The sequence below is a fragment of the Balaenoptera musculus genome, chromosome 4 (genome assembly GCF_009873245.2).
Source record: "Balaenoptera musculus isolate JJ_BM4_2016_0621 chromosome 4, mBalMus1.pri.v3, whole genome shotgun sequence".
Taxonomy (NCBI): Eukaryota; Metazoa; Chordata; class Mammalia; order Artiodactyla; family Balaenopteridae; genus Balaenoptera; species Balaenoptera musculus.
In genome coordinates, this window is record NC_045788.1 from 12,110,956 (window position 1) to 12,122,770 (window position 11,815).

Below are 11,815 nucleotides of genomic sequence, written 5' to 3' on the forward strand. Positions count from 1 at the left end.
CATTAACCCATTGTGGCCTCAAGTGGAGCATGTGGGCCCTCAGGACCCAGAATTGCTAGGCTCTTAAAAAGATATAAGATACTTAATTTCCATTCTTAGAATTGTATAAAAATCTTGGAAGATAGGGCAATATGTTTATAAAACACATATTTTCCTAGGTTGAGCAAAATGAATGAGAGAATTTACATGAATCTTTGTAAACCATATTCTTTTTATAATTCTGGTACAACATGTATCTAATTGTGTGTAGGAGCAACAGATGGCTTAAATTCTATAAGTTTTATATGTCTCATTGCCATTTAATTTCTGACCTACATTAAATTAACCCCTTACCATGCATGCATCTTGTATCTTGAAGAAAAATAAACTTGGAGGGGTAAAGAAGATCATTATTTTAGTATTATAAATGTGTATTATTGTCTCTTGTGTAGAAACACAAGATGTGATTTTAATGTTGAAATGCCTTTTTAAGAATAAAAATTACTGTGTTGTGAAATTAGTTCAAGTAGAGTGTAGCAGGCCAGACTTCAATTCCTTGCCACAGTAGTGTTTCCTTTTTTTTTTCTAGTTTTAATTATGTGAAGAAAATAATAGATTCTCTTATTGATGTATGTGTTTTATCAGTTGGAAATTTGTTTTAAAAATTAGTTCCACAGTATTGATGTATCCTCATTTTTCTGTGATAATATTTTCTCACCTAATTTTATTTTTAACTTTTCAGGTCTGCAATTGAGGAGGGTAAAGGGATTTATAATAACATTAAAAATTTTGTTAGATTCCAGCTGAGCACGTAAGTTGTAAGAAGTTGTGACAAACTTATGGGTCTTACAGATAAATTATTTGCAAAGTAGAATTCAAGCAGAATGCCTACAGGCTTCTGGGCTCTATTTCTGAGGGTTGTTCATATGTAAAAGTTTTCCAGTGTGAAAATTGAATTCTGTCCTAAATTTTAAAATGGCATGATAAAGAGGTTCTAAATGTGATAATTATTTGTCTGTATCATCATCAAAATATATAAACCTTTGTGGCTTATTTAATAGCCCTGAAATAACTAAGAAAGGGGTGTCAAATTTTAATGTTTCTTCTTGGTATATTTTTCCAAAAGTAGAAGGGCTTTTCTGTAGTCAAAAAACAGTTACAAAAATATCATTGAAACTGTTAACTGTTATCTGAACTCAATTTAAAAAAATTCTTCCTCTATTTGGAAGTCCTTTATTAAAATGCTGTGGATCATAAGGGTTAACTCTTAGCTTCAAAATATTCACACTAATGAAGCAGTAGATTAGTTGGAAATACGGGCTTCCTTTAAAAGAACAGTAGTAACATGAGAGTTTTAAATGCTAAGAAAGTGATTTCATAAAATTAGCAAGAATTATATACTATGCTGACACATTTTTTAAAATGACTCTTTCTTTCGATAGGAGTATAGCAGCGTTAACTTTAATCTCACTGGCTACATTAATGAACTTTCCCAATCCTCTCAATGCCATGCAGATTTTGTGGATCAATATTATTATGGATGGACCTCCAGCTCAGAGGTGAGAGTTTTCTCATGTAAATTAGAAAGACAAGGATGGCATGCTATCCTTATAATTAAGCTCTAAGACTTCATCACGGATAGCGTTGGAAATCTCTGCAGCATTGTGTTTGTTATAAATTGTGTGATGTGAGCATATCATTTATTCTCTTGGAGTGCTCATTCATGCATTATGATCTGAGCTTTTAGGCTGTTAGATGCCCAGCCTTAAGTTGAGAACAAAGAAGGGAACAGTTGCAGTCCCCGTCCTCGAAGTAAGCTTTTTGTTTCTTAGAATAGGTTGTAATGGAGAAATCTCTGGCTTTAGTGCTGTTACCAAGGTTCTGTTGTCAGTCTTAGAGACTTTGGGAAAGTATTGAAGGACCTAAGCATCTAAGTATCTTCTTGTATGATAATGGGGCCCTAGATGTTGCTTTCCCAACACAGAGTGATACATGTCAGTGACCATTACAACAAATTATCCTAGTTGAAACTTCCTTGCATGAAAGATAGTTCAAAGTCCAGTTGGTAGGTCATATATTTCAGGCCATATTTGGAATAAGTAAAGCTATATGTAAATGAAATTGGGCAATTTTTTGAATTTGATTATCAGTCCCCTCCCAAACTGTGCCAAATAAACAAAAAAGGAAAGAGTGATAAAATCTTTGGTTATTTTCAAGTGATCATAGCCAAGGTGTTCTTCATGATTCAACATTTTGTTTCCAAAAGAAGACATTTCGTTTCCGGGATAATTGAGGTCAATGAAATTGTGAATGTAATAAATCCAAATCTTACATAAAACTTTAATTCACTTTTCTGTTTGTTTTGAAGCCTTGGAGTAGAACCAGTGGATAAAGATGTCATTCGTAAACCTCCACGCAACTGGAAGGACAGCATTTTGACCAAAAACCTGATACTTAAAATACTTGTTTCCTCAATAATCATTGTTTGTGGGACTTTGTTTGTCTTCTGGCGGGAGGTATACTCACTGGATAAGCTGCTTTATTAATATTCATTCTGTACAGTAGGACTCGGTTATTTTTGTGTATTAAGCAGAAGGCTGGAAGTTAGGAGAGCTTTTTCAAAAATAGAATAAAAACATTTAAAAATAGCTTGATTTCAGTATTTATGGGTTAATAGAATTCCTGATTTATATATTAGAGTTATTTAAATCTGCAGAGAAGTATCAGATACAATAAAAATTAACATGAAAATTTGGGAAGAAGGTAGAAAATCTGAGTCTTTAATATAGCTACTTTCATGTCATCAAAAAAAGTTCTTTTAATATCCAGTTTATGGTTTGGGAAAAGACTTTTTACTTTATGTAGACTACAGCTATTTATTAGGTGACTTATTTAAATGGTGTATGGGAAATTTAGGTTGCTTATATGTTTTATATCTTAAACTAAAGCTATTTCATTCTGAGAGGAAGAAAATATTAACCCTTTAAAAGCATGTAGTATTTGTTCATTAAATTCAGCCAGCTGAAAATCTTCTTTCCTCTCGACAGCTGCGAGACAATGTGATAACACCTCGGGATACAACAATGACCTTCACATGCTTTGTGTTTTTTGACATGTTCAATGCGCTAAGTTCCAGATCCCAGGTATGCTTAGGTGATCTTAGCTGACTAATCCAATTGGGTAGGGTACTCTCTAATTGTAAGTGGGCAGGGTTTTTAGCTTTGCTTGCTTTTGTAGCCATGGTTACAGCCCCGGATATAGCCTTCCTACAAACACGTGCCTCCAAAATGTGTCCTAAGAGGGATGGGGCATTTGGGGAAATAAGCCTTAACTTTGGCTAGGACATCAAAGTAAATCACAGGTGTCATCACCTGATTTTTCTTCTTTTCATTTTCTTATTATCTGTAGCTATGATAGGTTCAAGTTAACATTATCTGAGGATAGGACAAAGCTCATGGCTTCTGCTAAGACGTTATTAGCCTCATTATAGAAGCAAGTATTGTTAGAAGTCCAGGAACAGTTTTGTGCATATTAACTTTTTCTCGTTATTTCCATCAGTGTGTCAAAGCTTAGGACATTTAAAATTTTCTTTTCTTCCCATGCTTTATCTTAAGGTGGATTGCCTTCTCTCTCTTTTTTTAAAAAAATTAATTTATTTATCGTTGGCTGAGTTGGGTCCCCGTTGCTGCGCGTGGGCTTTCTCTAGTTGCGGCGAGTGGGGGCTACTCTCGGTTATGGTGCGCGGGCTTCTCACTGCGGTGGCTTCTCCCGTTGCGGAGCACAGGCTCTAGGCACGCGGGCTCAGTAGTTGTGGCACACAGGCTCTAGAGCGCAGGCTCAGTAGTTGCGCACGGGCCTAGTTGCTCCGTGGCATGTGGGAACCTCCTAGACCCTGGCTCGAACCTGTGTCCCCTGCGTTGGCAGGCGGATTCTTAACCACTGCGCCACCAGGGAAGCCCTGGATTACCTTCTCTTGATTGAAATGCTTTGTTAGAAAATAATGGGCTAGAACCTAATGGTACTTTTTCAGAGCATGTTGTTCTTGGAAACTAGCTACATTTGAGGCCTGACTGTTCATTTCAATTTAAGAGCACCATATAAATCCTTAACTATATCTATTACCATTCACCATGCTAGAACTTTCCAAGTACAGTGAATTGTCATTAACTTAGACTAATTTTTGAAGAAGCTTTAGTATTTGGTTTTTGTTTTATGAAAGGCATTTTTACTTTGTCACTACACACGTAACTTAAGTCCATTCTTCGAGAAAGGTTTTTAGATTATGTACCTTAATGAATGATAGAAATGATTTAGCAAAATTATCATGTACAAATAAAGTTTCTTATGCTTTGGAGGACTAAAGGAAGTTTCTGTGGTCTTTATTTTTTTAATAGCATCACCCTTAAAGCCCTTGATGAAGAGAAGCTGCTTTAAAATTTACCCTATTCCATCTAAATTATTCCAAAATAATAGTTAAAATTTAGAGATTTCATGGTACTACTATTGTAGAATTCAGTCCAGCTTACTAAAAACTGGAGGTGAGTGTAATAATAAAGAAGTTGTTTCTGTGACCAAGGAGAAATAACTGAACTCTGTGCTCTGCCAACAGACCAAATCTGTGTTTGAGATTGGACTCTGCAGTAATAAAATGTTTTGCTACGCAGTTCTTGGATCCATCATGGGACAGTTATTAGTTATTTACTTTCCTCCACTTCAGAAAGTTTTTCAGACCGAGAGCCTAAGTATACTGGGTAAGGGAAATGTTATCTTTATAATTTACGTATTATAAATGAGTTGTATTTTCTCATGCATTTGTTCTAAGAAGAATTTTCTTTTAAAAAGTGAAATAAGTGGCTTGCTTTGAAAAATGTGTGTGCTCTATTTTCTCATTTGGAAATGTTTAGGGGAGTCACTCTCCCAACTCTAGGTTTTAAACTTTTTTTGTAATTTTTTTCTTGTTAATTTTTTGTAGGTTGTCACTTGTCAAAATCATATTTGGTGATTCTGAAAGATAGCAAATCAAAACGTGTTACAGAGTAATTGTAGTTTATAACTTTTTAATCTTGTATGAAGAAAAAACTAGATTTAAGCTCACTGAAAACCAAATGGCTCTTCTTTAAAATTACCATTTTGATTGTTAAACTAACATTTTCCTATTCTTATTTGCTAATTTGCACATTCTTATTTTATGAAATAGCCCTAATAGCAGAGAGTTTTATTAAGCTGATGTGAAGACAGTCATTATTCTTTCACAGACTGTGCATTAAATGCATCACCATACAGTACATTTAAAAGTTAATCTTCCTATGTAAGTGTGAGAACGGACGCATTTTATGATAATGCTCGTTCTAATTCTTGGGCTTTTAAAGGTAATTTGGATATTTATGAATCACTGTATTTTTTTGCTGTAAGTTAAAGTTTACCTTAGAGTTGAACTAGTTTAATTTCAAGATTTTAATTTCAGGCCGATTGTGGCTACTTTGTGGAATGGTTGAGAAATAATGTATTTTAAAAGCTGTGGTAAAATGCTAGAAAAACATAAGTTATTACGCTCTGCAACTGTAAGTTTAAAGAATTGTGAAACCCAACTTACTTTCTCTTGCAGATTTGCTGTTTCTTCTGGGTCTCACCTCGTCAGTGTGCATAGTGTCAGAAATTATCAAGAAGGTTGAAAGGAGCAGGGAGAAGATCCAGAAGCCTGTTAGCTCGACATCGTCGTCTTTTCTTGAAGTATGATGCATATTGCATTCTTTTATTTGCAAACTAGGAATTGCAGTCTGAGGATCATTTAGAAGGGCAAGTTCAAGAGGATAATGAAGATTTGAGAACTTTTGAACTTTTTATTGACTAAAAATGAGTGTTGAAGACTTGATTTGAGACTTTAACCTGCTGACAGTCCCAAATGAAATTATGCAACTTTGATAACATATTCCTTGATTGAAATTGGCTTTTGCGATTGAGTGGAACTTCGTAAAGTGTATGGGCAGTTATTTAATTTAAAAAACAAGCAAAACCTGAACCACCTTCTGCACTTAAAGAGGTCTAACAGTTCAAATATACAGTCTATCCTAGATAAATATGATTTTTTTTTAATTTTTAAATATTGTACTATTTATGGTGGTGGGGCTTTCTTACTAATACACAAATAAATTTAATCATTTCAAAGGCATTCTGTTTGGTTTAGAAGTTGATTCCCAGGAGTGCCATATTTCAGCTACTGTATTTCCTTTTCCTGCAGTGTAAGCAGCTCAGCTACCTTGTGTTACCATTTTTGTATCTCAAGTTTTTTGCACAGGATGTGACCACTGTCAGATCACTGTTCTTTTCTTTCTTTTTGTGATTGAAAAGCCTATACTGCAATTTGAAGTAAATGTTTGCTTTTCTTAGTAAGTGTAAATGGTTGCCTTTTTCTTCTTCTTTTGTTTTTTGGTATGAGTCTTTGGTCTAGCACAATTAATACAGGGCTGTGGAGTGGCATTCTAGGTAGGGTAGCCATGTCTGTAATTAACACTTAGTCATGGAGTCAAAAAAATTTAAGACTGGTTGGGCTGATATTTATAGCAGATTATGTTAATGTGTTATGCCTTCTTTTAGAGTTAAATATCAATACATACTTTGTCAAGTATCACCTTGACAAAGTCATCTCCTAAATATAAATCTAAGTACCTCACCTGAATATCTGAATTTTATTACTTCTTAATGTCTTTTTATGTGTACTTTAAAAAAATCTTTCTTATGAAGTATAGAGTGGTAAACTTAAAGAATAAAAAAGCCCCAAACCTAAACAGATGGTTTATGAAGCAGAGTATAAGTGGAAGATTCTGTGCTGGCCTTTACTCTTCGTGTATCTGCAGCTTTGGGGCCTAGGTTGCAGCACAGCCCAGAGCCTGCCCCTCTCCTGCTTCCACCATTGTCCTCTGCCTTGTTCTGCTTCACTGGGCGTGCTAGAGAAATAGATAGATTTTCTCCTGGAATGCCATCAGTTTTTGTAATAGCTGGATGAGGTATAGGTAATTTGTTTTGAGTGTGTGGCAAATTTGGGCCAGAAATTCAAAATTAGAAATACATTTTCCTGTTGAATATTTCTCTCTGAAACAGAAACGGGTCTCAAATTCTTACATGTTTAATTCTTCCTGAAGTCACTGAATTTTGCATTTTATAATTATTCTTAATTTTTTAAACTGTGAGGATAAATCGCTCTCTAGTTTTTATCAGCAATATTAAACTGCACTGTTAGCACTGCAGTACTGTTGTGAACGATAGGAAAGATACCTATTCTTTGAGTCTTGTTACTGAAACAGTTTAATATAAGGACCTGAGATATCTGCAGTGTATTCTGCTTTACTCTTTAAGGCTAGTCAAATGTACATGGAAACCATTGTCTAATCAACTTTATCTTTAATGATGGTGATGTATCATATCTAAGTTTTGTAATGAGTTTTCTTCTCTGTTACAAGGACTTGAAATATGAAGTGCACGTCAATCTTTTGCTTTGCATTTTACGTTCAGAGTATGACTCATATGAAATAAATGTGCCTATCTTATTGTTCAGATTTTAAACCTTTCCCCAGAATGATTTATTTTCATAAGTTAATGTTCTTCCAGTTGGGACTGTTAACATTAAAATCATATGGATGTTGAAGATACAGAAATTAGGCAGTACTCACAGTACATTGAATCTGTGATTTAAAAAGAAGTGAAATGTACGATTCAGATATACTACATCTGTATAACAGATTTCCCATAGTAAAACAACAGATTAGGGTCTGTGTATATATTTTACATAGCATACTATCAGAATTAGCATGGATAATTCAAATGCACTAGTATCTAAATTTTAAATTTTTCCCCATTTCCTGGCCCTGGGACTTGCTAGAGTCCCTAACAATACTAACTTATGTGATTTTTCCCTGTTAGACTACCTCATGAAGTTTTTTGACTTCAAAGTGATTAAATATCAGGGAAGAAAAGGAGCTTTAATTGACCAACTAGGTAGATAATCCTCAAATGATTCAAACTGGCGGCAGAGGAACAAGGCTTAGCATGTTCTCTCAGATTTTTGCTGGGCATTGCATGACCCAGAAATGGAACAGCCTGAAACCAGGCAACCTAAAAAACCTACCCCCTCAGGACACAGACTTCATTTAATAGCAGTAACCACACCCACAAGGATAAAACACATTTTTTACCTTTCATACCCATGCAAGGTACATCTTTTACATGGGTAATCTTTGTGAAGTCATTTCAAGTTTTGATCTCTTTCATATAGTACCTAAGTAAAGTGAGCACTGGCCATGTAACAGCCTCTCAGTGAAATGAATTGGTGGCAAACAATAAATATAAGATCTAAGAACCTTAATTAACTTTACCTTGCTTTCTGCCTTTGTCACTTGGCAATTCATGTGCATTTTACTTCTACGTATGACTCACTCAATTTAAATGGATGAATTAATTGTCATTTCAGTAAACTTTTCTTTAGTACCTAGAATGTACTAGGAATAGAAAGGTGGTGGCATCCCTGCCCTTCAAGAGCTCATGGGCTGGGTTAGCTGAGGATATAACTGTTAACAGGCTGTCTGTTGAAAGTTAGTAGTGGTCTTTGCACATTTATTTTAAAAATACACATACAGTAAAATGAATCCAGCACACATTTTACTGGAAGTTTCCCTTGAGATTGGCATTTGGAAATCTTTGAAATGTCTTTTTCGATTAAGCTGCAATCTGAACAGTAGCTGATTTGCATACTAAAACACGGTGTGGATAAATGTTAATCCTAACTGGTATGGGACTAGACAGACAGATTATCCTGATAATTAAGCTTCCTTGAGATCAGTTAGCACTTGGTATGACTATTAACTCTTGTTGGGTTTTGGGGTTTGGTTTTCAGAGTTAGTTATTGTTAATAATGGATAACGGTTAACCAATCCTTGATATTAATGTAGGTATAATAGTCTGCAAATATTTTGGTAGGTTTAGATTTGGGAAGTTCTCAGTCTTAACTCTGGAAACCAAAGTGAAATATATGTGGTACAGTGGTAAGTGCTGCCCCAAGTGCTACAGTAGCCAAAGGAGAGAAATAACTTCATAGGAGGACGTTGTCAAATTTCCTAGAACTAGTGGCATCCGAATCAAGCCTTAAGTTGAGAATCTCCAGCTGAGAACAGCAGGATATTGTAACTAAACAGCATAGCCTCTGCAGAGGTGTTGGTGGGGTCTGGAAGGAACAGGTGAAAACCACAGGAGTCTGGGGCTAGGGCAAGGAGAGTATATATAATGTGAGGGCTGGACAGATAGGCAGGAGCCTAGTGGTGAAGGTAAAGACATTTGGCTTGGAGCCTGCTGTAGGATTTCAGACTGTGGTAAGAGTTTGGATTTTTGTCTTGTAACATGCTGGTGGAAGCTCAGAGGGTGGACTGTAAGGACAAAACAGAGAGACTGATTAGAGAATTGTAGAAGCTTAAGAGGTAGAGGGACTAACTGAGTTGTGGCAGTTAGTATGGAGAGAAAAACTGGAATTTCTGCCTTCTAAGAGAGAGCATTGACATGACCCGATGGGAGGAGAGAGATACTGCAGCTTCTGGCTTTCTGGCTTGGCTACTAGAGCTGTTGGGAGAATTACCAGAGCCAAGCAGCTTTTAGTGGGACACAGGTCAATCTGAAGTGTGAAGTTTGTGATGTCCTTTCCCAGTGGATATGTTGGATGAGGTTTCTAGCATAGAATGAATTAAAGCCATGGCTGACTCATTATGAGGTAGTTAGAAAATATGAATAATTTCTTGTTACAAGCACTGATTTTTTTTATTTTTGATAAAAGTAAAGCAGTAAATGAATGTAAACTCAGCTTTGACAGAGTAAGATTTTTAAAAAAGTAATTTCTTTAGTATAGTTATTAAGAATTTATGGTAGGCAAGTAGAAAACAATGTTTTTTTTTCGTTTCCATTTTACTCATAATTCTTCCTTGGATCTTTCTAGCCTCATATCTCACACATGATGTTCCAACACAATCCACTTACTGGTCTTTTTGGACAGTATTCCTTCAACTTGAAATACTTTTTCCTCTGTTTCAATTTGAGAATCAGAGTTTTTACCTGTTCTTCAAAGCCCAGCTGAAGAGCCAACCAGGATGGCCTTTCCAGATAGCTCTAAAGGTGTGTGTGTGTGTGTGTGTGTGTGTGTGTGTGTGGTGCAGTTTCTTGTAAATACTGTTAAGAATAAATGCAGCCATAAGTTTGGGCATAAAATTGTGGGATTTTATTTTTTAGAAAGCATTAAAATTTTAAGTCCAAGCCATGTAAGTGATAAATCTGGACAAGAAATTTGCTATAATCTTCTCTTTTCATTCAAAATAAGTTTAGGTGGTGAAGTTTGGGTAGGAAAAATATTTTGAGGCTTTAGTTTTGATCCTTTGTAAGTTCTTCTCTGATCTAGACCTGCCAGCGTTCCCGTGTACATGTGAGTGTGGGGCCTTCCTCTGTCTGCTCTGCTCCAGGTAGGCAGTGTTTCCTGTGCAGATCACGGGGCCCACCCGGCTCTGCCGTTCTGCTCCCTTTGTGTTCAAGTCTAGCCAAATTGACAGATACCCTGGCAAAGGCTCCATGTCTGCAGTGGCCCCATGGCTGTCGGCCTGGCTGAACTGCCTTCACGCACCAATCCAGGTCACACCAGTATTTCTTCAGCAGTAATTGCACTGCTCTACTTAGGTAGATAGAAACCACCTCTCACAGTATTAAGAGCACACAGTGCCAGAAATTGGGCACATTGTTCTACATGACCATAGAGGTCCATTTTTGTTTTCTGAGTGTTTCCAGTTTTTGAACTCAAACAAAATATGCTCTTTGATACAGGTTTTTTTTTTTAATACCAATTCACTCAACTATACTAAAAGCAATTTTCTATTAAGGCTTTCCCTGTGATAAGTATAGTTAGAAGTGACAGTTTGGTGTCATCTATGGTCATAAATAAAATACCATAATGCCTTGACCATTTGCTCTTTTTCATCAAGTCTGCATCTTAAAAGCCAATATGAAACAACTTGTGAGTCTCACAAAATACTGTCTGTGAGTATAGCAGGCCCCAACCAAATGGCAGAAAAATGTATGCTTGATAGGAAAAACATGAAAAACTTTATATTTAAGCATTGTTAGATCAATTTTAGGGAGTTATAAATGAGTATGTCTTCATGGTCCTTTCTCATATTCATCCATATAGTTGCATAATAAGATTGCATTAGAATTTATAAGCATCTTTCTTCGTGGAACAGGTCTAGATAGCCCATGAATTAGTTGGAGGTGTTACAAGTTAGGGAAACAGCTTATTTTAATACCTTCCTAACTTACCCACGTGGGGCTGTTGATTTAGTTTTGGGGATGACAGACTACTGCCCACAAGTTTTATTGGAACACAAGTACACACATTCACTTCCATATTGCTACCACTGCATTCACGCTGGGGTTTTACAGAAAAAAGTTGCCTATTCATAGATATTCACAAAGAGCAGAATAGGCCTATGCATTGCATTCAGTGGACCAGAAAGGAAGTGGCATCAATTTTCTCTACCGTCCAGTCTCCCAACAGGATATTCTCTCTGGGAGGGAAGCCACTGATACCAGATCAGCTGTCGGAGACTCAGTCTGTTCTCAGAACATCATCAACACGAAGGACATGCCAGCTGTTGTCTGTCCCACCTCATCACCAAGGCTCCCTCTTCTTACAGTGGGTGGGGTGTTCTGATCTGTTGTCCCATCTGAGCTGTGCTCAACACACACCACACACCACACACACAAACTCACCTAAGTTTCTACTGCAGAGTCTGCTCTTCTCTGATCCACCTGCCCC

At 36.3% G+C, this 11,815-nt stretch overlaps 1 protein-coding gene across 6 annotated transcripts in view; it reads left to right on the plus strand.

The window, feature by feature from the left end:
- The window catches only part of ATP2C1 (ATPase secretory pathway Ca2+ transporting 1), a 118,386-nt gene extending 110,847 nt beyond the window's left edge, over positions 1-7,539 (plus strand). For all 6 annotated transcript variants that reach the window (XM_036851695.1, XM_036851694.1, XM_036851696.1 and 3 more), the window contains 6 exons: positions 722-790; positions 1,422-1,538; positions 2,348-2,495; positions 3,027-3,122; positions 4,589-4,730; positions 5,585-7,539. In XM_036851695.1, coding sequence (XP_036707590.1) covers positions 722-790; positions 1,422-1,538; positions 2,348-2,495; positions 3,027-3,122; positions 4,589-4,730; positions 5,585-5,715 — 703 coding nt within the window. In that variant the 3' untranslated portion in view covers positions 5,716-7,539. The remainder of the gene's footprint in view (positions 1-721; positions 791-1,421; positions 1,539-2,347; positions 2,496-3,026; positions 3,123-4,588; positions 4,731-5,584) is intronic.
- Positions 7,540-11,815: the final 4,276 nt, after the last annotated feature.